This window comes from Notamacropus eugenii, chromosome 6, assembly GCF_028372415.1.
Source record: "Notamacropus eugenii isolate mMacEug1 chromosome 6, mMacEug1.pri_v2, whole genome shotgun sequence".
In the NCBI taxonomy this organism is placed as follows: domain Eukaryota; kingdom Metazoa; phylum Chordata; class Mammalia; order Diprotodontia; family Macropodidae; genus Notamacropus; species Notamacropus eugenii.
Window position 1 is genome coordinate 318,129,712 of NC_092877.1, and position 20,302 is coordinate 318,150,013.

At 46.4% G+C, this 20,302-nt stretch overlaps 1 protein-coding gene and 1 long non-coding RNA gene across 9 annotated transcripts in view; both read left to right on the forward strand.

Moving 5' to 3' along the window:
* Window positions 1-6,845, forward strand: part of SLC4A3 (solute carrier family 4 member 3) — an 18,000-nt gene extending 11,155 nt beyond the window's left edge. For 6 of the 8 annotated variants that reach the window (XM_072617906.1, XM_072617909.1, XM_072617908.1 and 3 more), the window contains 11 exons: window positions 454-676; window positions 1,287-1,505; window positions 1,720-1,868; window positions 2,078-2,272; window positions 2,682-2,912; window positions 3,264-3,353; window positions 4,017-4,183; window positions 4,995-5,248; window positions 5,572-5,741; window positions 6,050-6,223; window positions 6,492-6,845. In XM_072617906.1, the coding sequence (XP_072474007.1) occupies window positions 454-676; window positions 1,287-1,505; window positions 1,720-1,868; window positions 2,078-2,272; window positions 2,682-2,912; window positions 3,264-3,353; window positions 4,017-4,183; window positions 4,995-5,248; window positions 5,572-5,741; window positions 6,050-6,223; window positions 6,492-6,569 (1,950 nt within the window). In that variant the 3' untranslated portion in view covers window positions 6,570-6,845. The remainder of the gene's footprint in view (window positions 1-453; window positions 677-1,286; window positions 1,506-1,719; window positions 1,869-2,077; window positions 2,273-2,681; window positions 2,913-3,263; window positions 3,354-4,016; window positions 4,184-4,994; window positions 5,249-5,571; window positions 5,742-6,049; window positions 6,224-6,491) is intronic. The other 2 variants (XM_072617911.1, XM_072617910.1) reach the window with 2 other exon arrangements.
* A 9,513-nt stretch (window positions 6,846-16,358) lies between these two features.
* On the forward strand, window positions 16,359-18,668 carry LOC140509882 (uncharacterized). The gene is made up of 2 exons (XR_011968973.1): window positions 16,359-16,800; window positions 17,564-18,668. It is a non-coding gene; the product is annotated as an uncharacterized lncRNA (long non-coding RNA).
* Window positions 18,669-20,302: the final 1,634 nt, after the last annotated feature.

A 20,302-nucleotide genomic window follows, 5' to 3' on the forward strand; every position in this document is an offset into this window, starting at 1 on the left:
TTCTGTGAAGTTTGGATTCCATCAAAGGGTCATGCTTGAGGACCTACAGGGCCACATGTGGTCTTGAGGCCGCAGATTCCCTATCTCTGGTTTAGTGGCTTTCATTTCTATTGGAGTTTGACCCCACTGGTTTATATGATGACAAGTAGGGTGCTCTTCCTCCAAGGGCCACAGTTTTAGGGGGTACCAAAGTCCCATTGTTCATTAAATTATGACTTATCATTGTCAGGCCCCCTTGGTCTCTTGTTCTTGATTTATCCTAGCCCCTTTTCTCTTCTCCTCAAAGACCAGATTCGTTGTCACTCCCACAATCCCTTTGGTGTTGGAAGCTGGCTCCCTGAGCGATGGTTTGGGCTGGAGGCAGGTGTGGATGAATGGGCTGACTGTTAGAAGCTATATGAATGAGTGGTCCCTGTCCAGCTGCCTCAGACTCCTGGCTGTTCTGTTCCAAAGATATTCCACGAGGTTGCGTACCAGGCAGATGATCGGCAGGATCTGCTGGGTGCCATCAGTGAGTTCCTGGATGGCAGCATTGTGATCCCGCCATCTGACGTGGAGAGCCGTGATCTGCTGCGGTCAGTGTCTGCCTTCCAGCGGGAGCTGCTTAGGAAGCGGAGTGAGCGGGAGAGCAAGACCTCGTTGCCCCCCCGGGGTGTGTACAGTGCTCCAAGGAAAGGTCAGAATCTGGGCCCAGACTGCCACATCCCAATCCCCAGGCACTCTCCTTTGGAGACTCTAACTCCATGGATGCTTTGCTGTAAGAGCTCCCAGCTTCATCAATGAATATAATCCTAGGAACTGTAAGATTTTGAGCTTGGAAAGGGCCCTTAGAGACCATCAAGTTAAACTTCATTTGATGGGATGATGCCTATAAAGTGGTGTGTGTGTGTGTGTGTGTGTGTGTGTATGTGTGTGTGTGTATATGTGTGTGTATGTGTGTGTATATGTGTGTATGTGTATATGTGTATGTGTATATCTGTGTGCGTGTGTGTATGTGTGTGTATGTATGTGTGTGTATGTGTATATATGTGTGTATGTGTGTATGTATATGTGTGTATGTGTGTATGTGTATATGTGTGTGTGTGTGTGTGTGTGTTTCATAGGGAGCAGAGCCAGGATTTGAACCAAGTATCTCTGGTTACAGATCCAGTGTTCGTTCTTCTATCCCTTGATCTATCTCATTATGCCCCGCCCCATGCTGTCAGTACTGGCATCAGGGTGGGCAGACTGGTTGGGGAGGGCACCTTGGTGAGGCCTGTGATCTCTTTACTCCTTTGTCACTTTAGAGATGTCAGTGGAGTTAGGAGGCTCTGAAGGGGGCCCAGATGAAGACCCTCTTAAACGGACAGGCTACCTGTTTGGGGGAGTTGTCCGAGATATGAGGTGCCGGTACCCCCACTATGGCAGTGACCTGACGGATGCATTGCACTCTCAGTGCTTGGCTGCTGTGCTTTTTATCTACTTTGCAGCTCTGAGCCCAGCTATCACCTTTGGAGGACTGCTGGGTGAGAGAGGACTGGAGGGCTGTGGGGATGGCTGTCACCTTGGAGGGGTGGGCAATGGGTGCTTGTAGGACTCGTAATTGGTCCCTCCTCTTGTACTACTGTTTGGGGATGAGCCTGAGAAAGTGATGGGAAAGAGGAGGTCAAGTGAGGTGGGGGTAAGGAGTTAGGTGGACAAGGGGGCTGGGTGCCTCACTAGCCCCCTGCCCAACCCCAGGGGAGAAGACGGAGGGGCTGATGGGTGTGTCAGAGATGATCGTCTCCACTGCCACGATCGGTCTCATCTTCTCCCTGCTGGGTGCCCAGCCGCTGCTTGTGGTGGGCTTTTCAGGGCCCTTGCTCGTTTTTGAGGAAGCTTTCTTCAAGGTGATGCCCCCATTGTCCCACCATCTCCCCACAATCTGTCTAGTAACCTTTCTGTGCCCCACCCCCTTGGCCACCATCTAGACCTTCTCCCGTCCCATGCCCTCTGCCAGTCATCCTCCCTCCTTGGAGCCTTCATCCCCCAATCCTGTCAGACAAAACTGCCTGATGGGCCTCATGTGGGTAACCTTCCATCCTCCACATGCCCCCAGTTCTGCCATGCCCAGCAGCTGGAGTACCTCACAGGCCGGGTTTGGGTTGGCTTCTGGCTCATCGTCTTTGTGATAGTACTGGTGGCCGCAGAGGGCAGCTTCCTCGTCCGATACATCTCGCCCTTCACCCAGGAGATCTTCGCCTTCCTCATCTCCCTCATTTTCATCTATGAGACTTTCCACAAGCTCTATAAGGTGGAGAGCTGGCAAGGTCGGGCGAAGGGGCAGGGCAGAAATGAATAAAATGTAGGGAGGGAGGAAGGATCTGGAAACCTTGGGAGAGAAGGCCTGGTGAGGGGTGGCCTAGTCTTTGGGGTGCTCAGCCAGAGGGCCCAGGAGGAGAGACAGGACTTGTATCAGGTAGCCTGTAGTCTTGGGGGTGGGGGGGATACCTGCTTCATGTATACAATGTGGCAGATGCTGTGCTGTAAGGATGCCAGGTATGAGATTGGAGGTTTCCTGATGGGGACTCCCCTTTACAAGGATGTTACAAGTTGTTGATGATGGCCTGCATCACTCCCTCTTGCCCTCACCTGCAAAGTTGGATGGGAAGACCTGCCTGGACTAGCATGTGATGGCTCCATGGGACATTTCACTTGCCCAGGTGTTTAAGGAGCATCCCTTACGGACCTCCTACCCTCCGGAGATTGAATGGGACAGGTCGTTGGAGTCTCGCCTAGACCTGAATTCCAGCGCACTGCCCACCACGGAGGGCCCATCCAACCCCCGGAACCAGCCCAACACCGCACTGCTCTCCCTCATCCTCATGTTTGGGACCTTTTTTATTGCCTTCTTCCTGCGGAAATTCAGGAACAGCCGTTTTCTGGGGGGCCAGGTGTGAGTTGGGCCTGCATGACCTGGGTCTAGGGGCCGGAAGGGGGGCATTCCTTTGTCTTCCAGGCAGTGGTAGAAGGGTTCGACTTCCTTAGGTCTGGTCTTTGGTGGCCACAGGTCTCAGGACATGTGGGTTAGGCTCTAGCTAGCATAATGTCCTCAGAGTGGTACAAGGGGTGTCTGACATTGGATGGAAGGCTTGGCTTTGCTTAGGGTTTCAGAATATGAATATCATAAATGGGTTCTGGGGTCAGATTCTAGAGAGAAGAGAGGGGGCCTCCTCTGTGTCTCATGTTGTCATCTGTGTTCTCTGTTCCTTCTCCCCCCTTTGCATCTTCCCTTCCCCCACAAGGTACGCCGAATTATAGGGGACTTTGGGATCCCGATCTCCATTCTGGTGATGGTTTCGGTGGATTACTTTATTGTGGACACCTATACCCAGGTGAGGAAACATTGCTCTCCCTTGTCTCCTGGCCTCCATTCCCACCTGCCTTCCTACCCCAGAGGCTGTTTTTTATCTCCACTTTATTTCAACTCAGCAAACAGTTATTAAGTTGGTAACTTGTTGTGCTAGGTATTCAGGGGGCCTGAGAACCGAGTTGGTCAGTATTCTTATCCTTCTAAAGTTAAGGGTGAAGAATGGTCAGCTACCAGTCAGGTCTGGTCCTAGTCTAGGCATGCCCAAGAGGGGCTTTATTAGAGTCTCCAAGTTTCCTGTCTCCTCACTCCCCTCTCTCCCTGCCCAAGGTTTTTTAGGGTTTTTTTTTTTGTCATGCACCAGAAGGGTCAGCCAAACTCTAGCACTGAGCCAGTCCATGATGTGATCTGTAGCTGAGATCTGTGTAAGTGGGTGAGAGGGTGGGAGGCCAGATGGAGGAGGGGTCACCACAAGATGGAAGAGTTGAGATCACAGGAATATTGGGAGAGAAGGAAGGGAGTTTTAGGATGACTAAACCCTTGTTCCAGCTTAGTGTAGAAGTCTCAATGGGTTCTTTAAGGAGATCATTGCTCTGATCAGCTTTGAGTAGGTGCTTGCACAATTTGTCAGTGAGTGGAGGTCTTAGAGAACCTTGCACCACAAACCCTGCTCGTTTCAACCCCACAGAAACTGACCGTACCCACTGGGCTCTCAGTGACTTCTCCAGAGAAGCGCAGTTGGTTCATCCCACCCATGGGAATCTCTCAACCCTTCCCACCTTGGATGATGGTGGCAGCAGCTATTCCAGCTCTCCTTGTTCTTATTCTCATCTTCATGGAGACACAGATCACTGCGTGAGGGGGCAGGAAAAGAAGGGTGGAGCGGGGGAAGGGGGCCAGTAAGGGGCATCAAGGGTGTGAGAATTTGGGTTTGGCTTTAAGATTTAGAGTTGAGGTCTAGACTGAGTAGTAGAGTTGGGTCTCTGGGGGATACCCACACACATTTTAAATTTCATTTTGGCTGAGTATCTGTATTCTTGTTTATGGACTACAAATGTCCATAGTTTATCAGTTTGGCTTAGATTCTTATCAGCTATCACATGTGTTATTTAAATTGGCCAGAACATTTATCATGCACCACCTCATGTAAAGATTGTTGTCCATGGTGTTGGGAGAGGTGCAAAACTCTGAGATAAGATGATACTCACATTTTGGGTGGGGGATTGTCGGAGGCATAAACAGTTGTAATCCATGAGTGCCTCAGCTCTTAAGGGGTCTCTGTTTGAGGTCAAATGGGTCCAAGAAAAGTCATCATCAGCTAAGGGATTAAGGAGGAACTTCCTGCCAAGGTGGCACTTGAGTTGTGCTTGAAAGAAAGGGTAGGGATCCAACAGTTGAGGCTGGGGTTATGGGATTGTGGTGGCATTCTGGGCATGGGGAATAGTGAGCAAGACCTAGAGCTGAGAAAGCAGGAAACTGAGCAGTTTTAAATAGGAAAAAATCATTCTCAGCATCCAAGGAGCTAAAACTGAAAATCTAGCTGTGTTGCAGGGGGCATATTTCTTCCCAAATCTTTCTTACCTTGTCCTGTCCCCCATATTCTGTCTGTTTCCTTCTCCCCACCCCCTGGCATGGAGTTTACCTTGTGCCTTCAACTCCCTGGCAGGCTCATTGTCAACCAGAAAGCTCGTGGGCTGCTCAAGGGTTCGGGCTTCCACCTTGACCTGTTGCTGATTGGCTCTCTGGGTGGTCTGTGTGGGCTGTTTGGGCTACCCTGGCTCACAGCTGCCACCGTTCGATCGATCACCCACATTAATGCGCTGACTGTAATGCGCAAGGCCATTGCTCCTGGAGAGAAACCCCAGATCCAAGAGGTCAGGGAGCAGCGACTCACAGGATTGCTCACTGCCAGCCTTGTGGGTGAGCAGTTCTCCTCCTCCCCAACCTGGCCTTTGGTCTCTCAGACCACCCCTAGGAAACCTGTCTTAAGCTTCCAAACCCACATCTTACTACAGAGCTCACCTGGGGTTCCCCATTCTGCCTCTCAGCATTACCTATGGATCTCCAAGTTCATTTTCCCAACTGTTTTCCTGACTCCCTAACTTTGTCCCCTAAAATCTATACAGTCACCACATTCTTCCCCATCCCCTTTGCCAGTCTTCCACCTTTGCCTGTCCCATGTGCATTGTTATGGGGTCACACTGAGTGATAAGCATGGGTCAGTGTCCCCTCCTTTCCTGTAGGTCTGTCCATTGTGATGGGGCCAGTGCTGCGTCAGATTCCACTGGCTGTGCTGTTTGGAATTTTCCTGTACATGGGGGTTACCTCTCTGTCTGGGATACAGCTCTCAGAGCGTATATTGCTCATGCTGATGTCCGCCAAACACCATCCTGATGAGCCGTATGTGTCCAAGGTGCGAGGTCCTGGGAGGGAGCAAAAGGGATGGGAAGGGAAGTCTGGGCCAGGAGCAAATCAAGTCATCAGTCAATTAAAAAGTATTTGTTAAGCACCTGACTTGGCCCAGGACCATGTACCAGACATGGGAGGTAGAGATACAAAAGTGAGGTGGCCTCTGTCCTCAAAGAGATTCCATACTACTGATAAATGTAAGGGATAAGTCAGGAGAACAGGTCTCCCCCAGATACGCTGTGTAATCGAGATGGGGACCCACCCTGAGCGCTAAAGTCCTGATGCTTTTGTCCCTGCTCTGCCTCCCCAAAGGTGAAGACTTGGCGCATGCACCTATTTACCCTTATCCAGCTGAGCTGCATCGCACTGCTCTGGGTGATCAAGTCTACATCTGCCTCACTGGCCTTCCCCTTTGTGCTGCTGCTCACAGTACCACTGAGGCATTTTCTGCTGCCTCGAATCTTTCAAGACAGGGAACTTCAGGCGGTGAGAATATGGAGAAACAAGAGCTGACATTGTGTGAGGTTGCAGGGAACCAGGCATCAGAGAGGGGGTAGTGGGGGTTGTCATCTGGAGGACTGACTGGGGAGATGTGTAGGGGGAGGGTTGAGAGATCATAAGATTTGGGAGAACCTAGAGACATGGGGAGAACCAGGGTAGGGGGAAGAAGAAGCTGTGGATGGTGAGGTCAGGGGAGGAGAGCCCTGAATTCTGTCCCTTTTTATTTTTCCCCTCCTGCCCCTGCCCCAAACAGCTGGACTCTGTAGATGCTGAACCCAACTTTGATGAAGATGGCCAGGATGAATATGATGAACTCCACATGCCAGTGTAAAAACTGGAGAGCAGGTCCCTCAGAGACTACTGGGATGAGGGGGAAGCCTAGAAATCCCCCCCAGCCTAGAGAATGGGGTCTCAGCAAGTACCCAAACTCACAACTGACGAGACGTCTTATTGCTCAGAGATGTACCTGGCACTGTTACCAACCCTCAAAGCAGAATGACCTTCCTGATTTCCACCCAAGACACTTGTCCCTCACCTCCCATGCCCCCATTCCAGCCCTCTACCCCCATTTAGCTTTGATCTCATTACAACCAGACATCTCATCTACTATCTGACTTGCTTCCTTTGTTGTAGCTTTCCTACATCCGTAATACTTCTTCCTTCAGATGTTGCCACCACAGAGCCTAGCCTTAGGGTGGATGAAAGTTCAGGGACAGAGAAGCTGAGGGCATGGGTGAGGAACCACCTGTGGTCTTGTAGATCCTCTAGCGCAGCCTTTTGACTGAGTCCAAGTTTTATGAAGGGGATTTGTTCTGTGAAGTCTGGGCCACACTTGAGAACCTAGAGGGTCATATGTGGCCTCAAAGCTGCAGGTTCCCCACTCCTGGCCTAGAGGTTTTGCATTTAAAGATCTAAGACCAAGGTATATAGGCTGCGTTTGTTCAGTTACTGGCTATGCACAGCATCAACTCAACACCCTTCTCCCCACCCTTGGTCCTCTCTGAACTCATAATGACTAAACCTGTTCTGATGCTGTCACCCTGTTCCCCACCCTGACATACAGGGTTTTCCCTAGGTCAAAACCTAGTCCATTCCTACACCTGCCAGAGGAATAAGGCCAAGTCTTTTACAGTGTTACTCTAGAACCACCCTTTTGTCCCTCTCATGGAATCTCCTTTAATGGTCTGCTTAAATGGTACCTTGTCTCACACGTAGCAGCTTAGGTATTGAGGGTGATTGATGCTAAAATACCTGCTGGCAGTGCTTGAGGACCTTGGCCGTGGTAATGAAAACTTGCCCCTCAAGAATGAAATCTGTTAGGGAGGGACATGCAGGTAGTAGGAGCTGTTGGAGAGGACAGGTGAACCAGTGCTCCTCCTTGTACCATCTGTTCTTAGGACTCTCCCCACTCCTACCATTAGCATCTTCTTGCAAGGCAAGCTGGTTCTGGGCTGCCAGGTCCACCAGCAGAGGTAGATTGACATACCTGGTCATTGATAGCCCAATTCAATTTTCCTTTAGTTCTAAACCCAGAAAGATTTATTAAAATACTCTTTTTAAAATAACAAATTTAAATGAGAACAAGACTGAGGAGCTGGTGACCTTAGTTCTCTCACTAACTAGCTCTGGGCCCTTGTCACTTATCTTTCTTCATCTATAAAACAAGGAGGCTGGACTGTTTGGCCTCCTTGTTTTGTCTCCCAGGCATTTTTCAGCTCTAACATTCCTTGGTTTTAGGTCAAAAATACAAAAGAAAGAAGAGCATAAATGTGATCAAATTAAAACTTTTATTAACATTAACTAAACATGAGCCATTGAATGGGCCCACTCCAGGAGATACAGTGACTTAGAGTCTGCTTTCAAGACATTTACAAGCCATTGGGAAGATAGGACAAATACACAAAAAAACCACTGAAAAATAGAATGTGATTTGCTATAGGAAAGTTACAAAGTGCTTCAAAGTAGAAAGGAAGGAAAGAATATCTCTGGTGGGAAATTGAGTGGGCTCAGGGTATTTCAGACAGGGTGACCTGTGAACAAAGCAAAGAGGGATAAATGAAACACAGTAGGAAGTGGAGCTAGAAAAAGGGCACAGAAAGCCTTGGATGCTAGGCTAGGGCTTTATTCAGTAGGCATTAGGAAGCCACAACAGGTTGGTGCATTGTGGAGTGCCATCTTCCTCTGGGATGGAAGAAAATGATTTCAATACGTAGGCTGGATTAGACAGGGGTGAGAATGACAGCAAGCAGTCCAACCGGAAAGTTATTGCATTATTCTCTGTGAGAGGGTAATGAGAACCTGAACCAGGAAAAAGAATGGAGAATATGGATATGAAAGATGTCAAATGAAAGGAGCGCTAGATTAGGATGGGAAGGGGTGGTATGGATACTTCAGGGGAGAGGGGGAAAAGATTAGAATCCAGGGAGTAGATGGAACCTAAGGTTTCATGTCTGGAAAAGAGAGATAGTGTTACCAGGGATAAAGGAAGATGGAGTCAGGGATGTGTGTGTGTGTGTGTGTGTGTGTGTGTGTATAGAAATATGAAAAGTTCAGTTTTGGATGCTAAATAAAGATGTTAGCCCTGGACACATTTGAGGTAGTAGCACTTCTGGGTCTGGCTGTAGCTCCCCCAAATCTACCTTTGAACCCCACTTTCTTGTCCTGTCGTTTCCACTGGGGACCTTAGACCCAAAGTTGTTTTGTTGGGAATGGGAAGGCAGCCCCCCTTCTATCTCTTCTTAAAGGCAGACTGTCAGGCTCAGGGTTGGATCACTGCTTTGGCTGGGGAAACAATACGTAGTTAAATACCGACTCCTCAGTAGCTGCTCCCAGACGAAAAAGATTTGTTATCTAGGGACATTTAGTACAGTAGGTGTTACCTAGGGACATTTAGTTCGCCAATTAAGTGGTGCAGTAGATAGATAGCTGGTCCCGGAGTCAGGAAGACCTGGATTTAAATCTGTCTGTAGCCCCTTCCTGGCTTTGTGATTCTGGGCAAATCACAACCCCTGCTTCAGTTTCCTCAGTATCAACTAAAATGGGGATAATAGCATTTACCTTAAAAGGCGGTAGTGAGGATAAAATGAGACAATATTTGTAAAGAGTGTTTAGTACAGCCGTTGGCATGTAGCTGTTACAAAAATGCTCATTCCTTCATTAAGGGAATCTGGGTACCAGGGTTTTGATACATTAGCAGCCCTACTTGCTTTTTTCTGAAGGACACAAGGAGGTCATGACCTGACATAGATCCTGGCCTCTAATCCTGTCCCATGGTCTTCGGGAACCTTTGCAGCCTTAGGTACCTTAGGTACTCAAACTAGAGTTTGAGCTGGTGGCCTCTGGGAATGATGGAATTCAGCGAGTGTAGTGTGTGTGTGTGTGTGTGTGTGTGTGTGTGTGTGTGTGTGTGCGCCTGGATGATCCTATGGGATGAGGAAATGGGGGCAGTGGAGGGTGAAGGAACTATTTTAAACTATTTCTCTCACCCCCCCCCCCACATTCTTATTGTCCTGTGAGGTGGAGAAGGGAGGGTATCATGAGATAGAGAATTGAAAATGACCCTAGGGATCATCTGGTGCAGGAAAGATTTCTGGTTTTGTAGTCAGGGTTCAATCCTCCTCACTCCTGGTGCCACCTTAGGCAAGTCATATAACCTAGGTGGGCCTCAGTTTCCTCATCTGTAAAGTGAGAGGGTTGGACTAAACATTTTTATTGTGTTTTGAAGTTTCCGAAGTGTTGCATATGTATATGAATATATGCATGCATGTATATACAAGCATATATGCATATACACATTTATATAATGTATACAAGAGCACACATAAATATATACATTATATTGCATGTATGTATGTGTATACACATATATGAACACACATACAATGTATATGAGATTATAAACACCTGCATGTATATATACACACATATTCATGTGTGTATATACATATTCATGTGAATATACATTATAATATGTGTATATTACACATGTATATGCACATATACACAGATACATGTGTGTATGTAATCCCATATGTATATGGGATTATATCAAGGTATATATACATTATGTGCGCACACATTTATATATGCACACACAATATATGTGTATGTATGCATGCATGTGTACACACACATGTACACAACACACAAACATGTATACACACATATATGTACAATACACATGCATACATATACATGTATGCATATATTTTATATAAAAAACACTTCTAATTTGATCCTCACTGCCACCTTGAGGTAGGTGCTATTAAAATTAGCCCCATTTGACAGATGAGGAAATGGAAGCTAAGAGAGGCTGAGTGACTTGTCCAGAGCTAGACCAGGGATACAGGCATCTGATACCCGAGGCAGGATTTGGACTGACTTGTCCAGAGCTAGACCAGGGATACAGGCATCTGATACCCGAGGCAGGATTTGGACTGACTTGTCCAGAGCTAGACCAGGGATACAGGCATCTGATACCCGAGGCAGGATTTGGACTGACTTGTCCAGAGCTAGACCAGGGATACAGGCATCTGATACCCGAGGCAGGATTTGGACTGACTTGTCCAGAGCTAGACCAGGGATACAGGCATCTGATACCCGAGGCAGGATTTGGACTGACTTGTCCAGAGCCAGACCAGGGATACAGGCATCTGATACCTGAGGCAGGATTCGAACTCAGTTTTCCCCAAGTCGGCAGCGCTTGGCCATCAGTCCTCCTAGCCGGTCTCTGAGGACCTTTGCAGCTTCCAGCTGCGCTGCGCATTCTTTGTCTGGCACGCGAGGGAGCCGAGGCCAGGCAGGGGCAGGGACAGCAGGGCTGGCTGGCCCGGACTGGCCAAGGCTCGGCGCACTCCCAGCGCGGGGCCAGGACGGACGAGCGGGGTCCGGGGCCCCCGCCGGCTGCCAGCGCCTCTGGTCAGTTACTCGCGGGCTCCGGAGGAACCTGAAGGTGGCGGAGGTCGGGGTCGGGGGGCTGCCTGGCCGTGCGGCGTTCTGCCAGCCTAGTTTTGCCCTGAACCACCCTGGGACTCGGGCGCCGCGGAGGTCGGAAACGCGAGCCGGCTTGTGTCCCGGTTGCCGGGCAACCCTCGGCCTGGGATTCGGGGAGAGGCTGCGAGGATGCCCTCGCGCGGCCTGGCTCTAAGGCAGCAGGCTCGGCGTGGAGCTGCTGGAGCGGCAGCGCCATCTCGCGGCCAGACTGCAGATAGCACCCCGCCACGCCGCGCTCTCGCTCTCCCCGAGCGAGGGAGAGACAATGTATCACAAGCTTCGCTTCTCCGGGGCTGGCCTTTCTGGGCACCTCTCCTTTTCCTGCCTCGGCCCTTGGTCACAGAGCAGTGGAGCGAAAGTGTCTGATCACTGACTCACCCCTTAGGAGAAAGGACTTAAAGCGTTTCTGTAGCACAAGGTTGGATATATACGGGATCTCAGAGGTCTCACTCTTCTCATTTTACACATGGGGAAACTGAGGCCCACAAAAATGCCCAGGCTCCAACAAGTATCAGTCAGTCAACAAGCCTTAATAAGCACCTTCTGTGTCCGGCACCATGCGAAGCGCTGGAAATACAAAAAAAGGCAAAAACACAGTCCCCGTCCTCAAGGTGCAGCCCAACGGGGTGACATGTTAAGACATAGGTGGCACAAGATAGATCTCTATAATGGGCAGAGTCAGGTTGAACCTCAACCAAAATATCTCCCCCACCTGGGGGCCACAGTGATTGAAATGTTATCATTAAAGATGGTTTTCTGCAGGAATGACAAAATTATGCAAATTAAAGAGCATGGACCAGGTAAGGGAGTAAGAGGGGTTAAAAAAATTTAGAGGTCAATTCCAAGGGGTAGAAGGAGGAGGGGAAAATGGTGGGGGGAGGTTAGGGGCAGTGCAAATATGTGGGGGATGGTGGGGTGGAGTGGCCACAGAGGTTCGGAATCAGGTCTTTCACGGCATCCGTTCAGATGTTCTGAGAGTCCTGGTTCATGCCTGGTAAGGAGATTCTAGGGCCTGAGACCTTCTGACCTAGCTGGGTTCCCTGTGACTTCCTCTCTTCTGGGCTGAAGCTTATTCCCCTTCTCACGGAAAGTAGATTTGAGACTGGTGAGATCTAGGTTGAAAAAAAAAGGGCTGGGAGAAGCCCCTGTCCAGCTGCTTCCAGAAACAATTAACTGAAGCCCTTGTTAAATGATGTGCCAGGCACAGATAATTGAAAACTAATGAGGTGATAAAGTCTTATAAGTGTTTGAGCAAGATGATCCACTGTCCAACATTGTCAGTGAATGGAACAAGCTTGAATGAATGAACCTCAGATGGCCTAGTTGGGAGGACCAGTTAGTCTCTGGGACACAAGGATTCTCAAACTTCTTAGAGCTTTACCCATCATTGTTTGATTTCACCATACTTCCTCTCCTTCCACCTTCTAAAAGTTAGGGAGACAGACTGAACCTATGCCTTCTTTCTTTTTTCTTTTTAATTCAATTTTATTTTATTTTTAGTTAGCAAAAATAGATTTTCTCCTAACTCCCACCTTCATCTCCACCTTCACCCCCTTCCTCCCATTGGTAGCAATACAGAACAAAACTTGTAACAAATATGTGTGATTAAAACAAATCCCTGCATTGTCCATGTCTGAAAAATAAGTCTCGTTGTGCTCCCTGAGTCCATCTCCTATCTCTGCCAGGAGGTGTGTAGTATGTGTTCTTATTTTTTCTGAACTCATAGCTGTTATTGAATTGATCAGAATTCTTATGGATATCAAAATTGTTTATTTTTACAGTGTTGTTATTATATGAATTATTCTCCGGGTTCTTCTCACTTCACTCTAGATCAGTTCATACAAATCTTACCAGGTTTCTCTGAAAGTATCCTTTTCATCATTTCTTATAGCACAATAGGGTGCTATAGGTGGCTAAGAGGATAGGTGGCATAGTGGGTAGCATGCCAGGCCTGAAGTCAGGAAGACCTGAGTTCAAATCCAGCCTCAGACACTTACTAGCTATGTGACCTTGGGCAAGTCATTTAGACCTGTTTGCCTCAGTTTCCTTATTGGTAAAGGAGAAAGAAATGGCAAACCACTCTACTATCTTTGCCAAGAAAACCCCAAATGGTGTCACAAAGAGTCGATGCTACTTGGAAAACAAAGTAACGTTCCTATACCATGATTTGTTCAATTATTCCTCAATTAACGAACACCTCCCCAATTTTTAATTCTTTGGAAAAAAGAGCTGCTATAAATAGCTTTGTACAGATGTGGACTTGTGATTCCTCTGATGAGGAACTCCTGAAAGAGATTCCTTTTTACCAGTGTAGGCCAGGAATGCCTTTTCTGTGACATAATCTTAGAGAGTCACCTTTAGACAGATTGCTAGAGGTTTAAATAATTTACCCAGAGTTACACAACCACTATATATCAGAGGTAGGTCTGGAACCCTAGGTCTTCCTGCTTCTGAGGCTGGTTCTATACCTACTCTTCCTCTCATCTTCTAAAAGTTCAAATGAATGGAAATTAAGTCAAGATTATAGGATTGGGAAATGAAGGAACTTTTTTGAGCAATAATCTTTTTTAAAGGACTCCGGTCAGAGACAGAGTGGTGTGGTGGACAGGGATTTGGAATCATAGAACCTGAATTTGAATCCTAGCTGTCCCCCTGTGTCATCTCAGATGAGTCATTTATTCTCTTTGGGTCTCAGTTTCCCTGTCTATAAAATACATGGGTGTTTTACAACTTTTGATTCTAATTCCTATGATTTTATCATGTAATAGAAGCTGTAGTGTCATCATCTGTTGGTTGGAAAAATATATAATTAGAAAAAGCTAATGTTTTTAAAGGCATTTTTACTTTATCAGTTGCAATAGCACTCCACCCCCACCCCCTCCCCCACATGTATGTGCATGTGACCTTTAATCTGTGGCTTGACATGTGGATTTGTGGACTCTACAATAATTCCATAGTCTCTGTGGACTACAAGTTGAGACCCACTGATCTAATCCAAATAACCTAATTTGACAGGTGAGGAGAGATTAAGTCATTTGTCCAAGGTCACATGGATAGACTCTGAGAATTTAATGAAACCCTTTAGCTCACTGGAAATCGTTTGGAGTGTGGTAAAGGAAAGGGAAAATTTATTTAAGTTAAATAAGCCAACAAACATTTATTAAACAATGATTATGTTTAAAACATGGCACTTGGTGAATTGAAAGATGAAAAGCAGCCCACTCCTTGCTCTCAAGGAATTTACAATCTGATAGGGAGAATACCACACACAGATTCACAGACAAAGGTGCCAAATGAGATAAGAACAGAACAGATCAATAAAAATCACTGGAAGGAATCGAGGAGGAAGAGATCATTTTCATTTGGGGCAACAGTCAGGGAAGGCTTTATGAAGGGCTAGAGGTCCTGCAGCTGAATTTTGAAGAAGTATTTCAACAGACAGAGATGAGGAGGGGGTGTGCTCTAGGGATAGGAGTCAGCCTGTGCAAATTCGAAGAGGTGGGAAAGTAGGGGATGAGATTGGAGAAGTCTCATTTTGCAGAAACCTCAAGGGTGTGAAGGAAAAACAACTGATATGAAGGAGAGTTACTGCCCCAGCACAGTGTCCTCTAAATGTCGACACTGCCCCAGAAGATGTATCTGAGCAAGCTTCTTTCCAGAGCAAGCTGATTAGTTTCTCTGCAGAAGGAAAGAAGCTGTTTTGTGTTTTGTCCTTGGATGTGTACACTTCTCGCTTACCCCCTATCCTTTCACCCCTTTACTTATGCCTTTCTTTCACATTAACCTTGAATGGGGGAGGAGCGGCTTGTCCCAAAGGCCTCTTTAATCTTGGTTTAGGAAGCTCGGCTTCTTGCCTCCTTGAAGAACCCTCAGGCCTTGCAGAAATAGAGCTGGTTACTGGAATTAAACTTCTGTGTTGTTCCTTGATGCTCAGCTGTATTTCAGAGAATTATTCCCTGAGGAAGAAGGTTGGAATCTGAGCCCAACCGTAATGGGTGTAAGGGACTCAGTGATGCTCAGAAGCTACTTCGGGTATTGAGGAAGCTATTGGTCTCCCCTCCCTTTGGGCAGCAATGGAAAAAGCACTGACTTTAGGGTCAGAGAAGCTGTGTTCAAATCCTGCCTGATTTACTACTGGTGAAACCATGGACAAGTCACTTCTCTCTCTCAGATCGCTAGAGGTTTAAATAACTTACCCAGAGTTACACAACCACTATATATCAGAGGTAGGTCTGGAACCCTAGGTCTTCCTGCTTCTGAGGCTGGTTCTTAGTTTCCTTATCTGTAAAGTCTTAGTTTCCTTATCTGTAAAATGGAACTTCTAAGGTCTCTTCTAGCTCCAAATATATGATTGTATGATCCCTCTCCTTCACCCTCAGCCACTCAGTTTCAGAGTTGGAAGAGACCTCAGCCATCTAGTCCAATGCATGCTAGGCAGCTAGGTGATACAGTGAATAGAGCCCTGGGCCTGGAGTTCAAATCTGACCTCAGATGATTACTAGCTGTGTGACCCTGAGTAAGTCACTTAACCTTGTGTGTCTGTTTCCTCATTTGTAAAATAAGTTAGGAAAGGAAATGAAACTGCTTTAGCATCTTTGCCAAAAACCCTTAAATAGGGTCAGAAAAGTTGGGTTTAGCTCTGTTGCCTGTTTCCTCACTTGTAAAATGAGATAGGGAAGGAAATGGTAAACCACTCCAGCATCTTTGCCAAAAAACTCCAAATAGGGTCAAAAGACTTGGTCTTAATCCTGTTTCCTCAGTTTCCTCATCTGTAAAATGAACTGGGGAAGGAAACAGCAAACCATTCTAGTATCTCTGCCAAGAAGAGTTGGACAGGACCAAACAACAACAACCAATTTGTACTGGGGAAAAAAGAGTTCTTTTACAACGTATCGGTCAATTGTCAACCTGCCTATGAAGACCTTTAATGAAGGGGAACTCACTACCTCCTGAGGTATTTCCACTGAGATTAGCCTGGGTCAGAGAGGACTCTGAAGAAGCCAGGGAAGGTCCCTTAGAGGCAGCAATGATAAGAAAGTGAGTGACTAAGCACTATGCTGGCAAACAATTCTTGGGAAGCATTTAAATCTTCTGTGGATGGGGGGGTAGTTGCTGTTGGAGGATGGGCAGGTAGAATATGTCTTTGGAACAGCCTCTCCTTCCTGCTTCTCACTGCATTAGATATTCCACATTTAACTCTTTTTTTCATACTCGGATGGTTTAGAGGCTTTTAAAGCGTCTGCTCATATTTCTTCCTTCAGTCCATCGTGACACTAAAATTCATGGGCTGTCATTTCCGGTGCAGTATTTCCCAACATTGCTGGCATTTATGCTTGACTTGGTGAAAACAGCAGTGATGGGGACGGCAGAGCTAAGTATCTATTTGTTCAATGTTCCGTGTTCATTTGTCTGCTCATAGTTTAGGTGTTCAGCCATGTCTTGCATGCAGTGGATCCTTAATAAGTACTTATTGAATTGAATCTAATTATCACTATTATTTGTTTTAGATTGGTGGCCACTAGCGGGAAGCAGCCATGTGAAATATGGCATTTGACGAATACTTTTGGATGGTGGGGATAATAGTAATAGCTTTATATTTCTATAGGTTAATTTATGGTCATAAAACATGTATGGTCAAAAATTTATGTGTCAGTTTAGATTTTCATATGTTAGTTTAAGAGATAGCTAGATAGTGTCCTGGACTCAGAATCAGGAAGACTCACCTTCTTGAGTTCAAGTCTGGCCTCAGACACTTACTTGCTGTGTTGCTCAGTTTCCGCACTGGTAAAATGAGCTGGGGAAGGAAAGGGCAAACCACTCCAGTATCTTCGCCAAGGAAACCCCAAATGGGGTCAGAAATGGCTCAACAACGGTATTGGCTTATGGCCATTTATATATTCATTCATTTGTGGTCATATATTTTATATTAATATATGATCATCAGATAGAATAATAAATAAGAAGGATAAATATTATCACAAAGATGAGAATAAAATAATAATTATTATAGCTCCTTTTCCCTTTCATTCAGTAAGTCAAGGAGGATTTATTTACTTGGTGCCTACTATGTGCCATACATTGTGCTCAGCACCAGGGATACAAAAGAGGGCAAAAGACAGTCCCCTTCATCCAAGAACTCCCAGTCTAATGGGGGAGACAGCATGCAAACAAATATGTACAAACAAGACAGAGACCTTCAGTGCAGGCTCTCGGAGTCCAAATTCCGTGTTCTACCTCACAGGAGTATTTTGAGGAGAGAAATTTGTCAGCTTTAATTTGTCAACCTTAAAGCCTTATGCAAATGTGATTTATTGTTATGATCCTCATTTATAGATGAGAAAACCGATGTTTGGAGAAGTTCAATGACTTGCCCTCGGTTACCTAGTTATGAAATGGCAAAAGCCTTTTTTAGGTCTTGTGACTCCAAATTCAGTATGAGTCTCCATTCCTCAGTGGTGCCTTTGAGGGGCCATCTGGGTATGTGCACATCAGCTCCTATCTCAGTGGCTCACTGATCAACCAAGATGGCGACAGGGATGACACAGGCCATTGAGAACTTCTGCAGGATACCTTCACACTCACTGGAGACTTGAATCCTTCTCAAGCCCTGGATAGATGCCAGCTTCTTTCACTGTTGGGTAAAGGATCTGGCTGTCACTTCACCATCCCCTGCTGAGAATTCCGCCTATAGAAAGACATTCAGTGTATTTGCAAAAAGCTTTTGGCTGTCTGCATTTGTGGCCCATCTGTTTGGATGGTATGTGGCTTGCTCCTCTAGGGCACAGGAGTCTGGCAGAGAGGCCTCTGATTTGGCACAAGGTGACATTTTTTTTAACGGGAGTTCCCCTGGGTGGGGGTAAGGGACTTTGCTGCCAAATCTTCTTGGGGGACCCTTTAATAATCACAGTACTTGTGTACACTGAAATGCCTCGAAAGGGAATTCTGATCCAGGAAGGGGAAAGGGGCATGGATTCAAGGGCATCTAGGCTGATTGCCTGCCATACGGGATGTAATGGAGCTCTTGCTTAGGAAAACAGTGACAGCTTCACTGGGGATCAGAATGGATGGATTCTACGCTAGCACTGGGCCGTCAATCCCCAGTGCAGTCATGACACACAGGAAAAGAAGAAATTACAAAGCAAGAAATCCAGCTGGTGCTTAAATATATGACTGCCCCAAAGTGAGGCTGATCAATTAAGTGACTCATGATTACTTGAGCAAGTAGCAGACTCAAAAATTTATATTGTTTATGTTCCAGGGGAAGGATTTCATATTTTAGACCTTTGCTTGAATCATTATTAATTTCTTTTCTTGGAAATAAACAGTCAAGGGAATTAGGGGACCCTTGAGATTATGATCTAAGTACCAACCCTGCAGGGGTCTTAAAGTACCAAGCTTGCAAATGTAATAGGTACTTAATGAATAAATGAATGAAGATTGCCCCTGAGGGTGATGGGCACATTAAGCTCAAGACTGAAAAACCTGCTGCCCTCTACATCAATAACTGCTGACACTTATACAGTCATTTCTGGTTTACAGAGTACTTTACACCTGTTATCTCATTGGAGTGTCACAGAATCTCTAAGGAAGGTTGGTATTACTCTGACCATTTTAAAGATGAGGAAACTGAGTCATCTAGGGGTGCTTTCTGAAGATCTCATAGCTAGTAAGCTACAAAAGCAGGATTCCAGCCTGGGGCTTCTGACTTAAAATCCAGTTCTTTCCCCAGGATGCCACAGCTACCTTTCTCATCTGCTTGGTTGTAAAGTCTCTGTTAAAGAAAAAGCTGTTAATATTTCAATCTATGTTTTTAGGCTCAAGAATGTTCTGTATCTCTGAATCCCCAGTGCAGGGCCTAGGAAGTAATTCTGCGTCCAGTCAGTTTTTCTATTGATAGAATTGCAACTCATGGAGTCTGAGTGATTCCCAGAAGCTTTGAAAAGGGAGTCCCAGAGGAGATACTTGCCTGCTTTCCACCCTTTTAATAACAAGGGAGTGAAATTAGTTTCATTATTGTCGGAATTTATTTCCTGCTTTTTGTCCCTATCCATTGTAGCCTGGTGCAATGGGTGGATTGTGGGTCTTAGGGTCAACAAGGCCTGGCATAACTTTTATTAGCTATCTGGTCATCAGCATCAATCTCTTTGTTCTTCAGTTTTCTAATGTGTAACGTTGAACACACCTCCTGGGGTTGTTTGAAGGTGAAAATGAGGCCTTGGATAGGAAGGTCTTTGCAAATTTTAAAGAGTATTGGAAAGAGCCTGGGACTGGCCCTCAGGAAGCGGGCATTTCAAAGGTGATCCTGCCCCTGCCCAGATGTGGGACCTTAGGGTAGTTACTGGGCCTCCCTGACTGTAGGCTTCACATCTATAAAATAAGGGGGCTGGAAGGGATGATCAATAAGATCCCTTCTAGTGCTAACATTCTATTCTGAAGTGCATGCTCTCACGCACACACATGCATGCACACAGTCACACCCATGCATACAAACATGCAATATATACGTGTATGCATACATCATACATACACACGTGTGTGTGAGCAGTCCTTGATTGGGTCTGGGACAAGGATTAGAAATTCCCTTCTTTGACCCCGCTGCAGACTATCAGAGTGGTCTGGGGACAATTCTTAGGGGGGGAAGACTTGTTTTGCTTTGCTTTTTAAGACAGCTGGAAAAGAAGAGACACAAGAAGGTTGGGGAGGGGGATTTTTCTCGGATTCCCTGTTTCTTTCTGGGCAGGTGAGTTGGGGCTGGCAGAATCCTGGGGGAAGGGGAGGGAGGAGAGCAGATACCGTTTTAATGTCATTTAGATTGTCATGCTCTCAAGGTCAGTGTGATGAGCGTGTTCTGGATGCTGCCAAATCACCTTCTTTCTGAGAGCCAATGGAGTTAATCGCATGCTCACTCCCCTTGTTTCTGATCAAAGGAGCTGAAGAGTCCATTTGGCACCTGATGAGGAAAGCCAGTGAAAATGAAGATATCTGGGCTTCTAGCAGCTTGCCTAGTCAGTCCCATTTTTCCTTTCACATCTTCCTGTTCCACCCACTGTTTCCTTGGCTCATTGACCATTT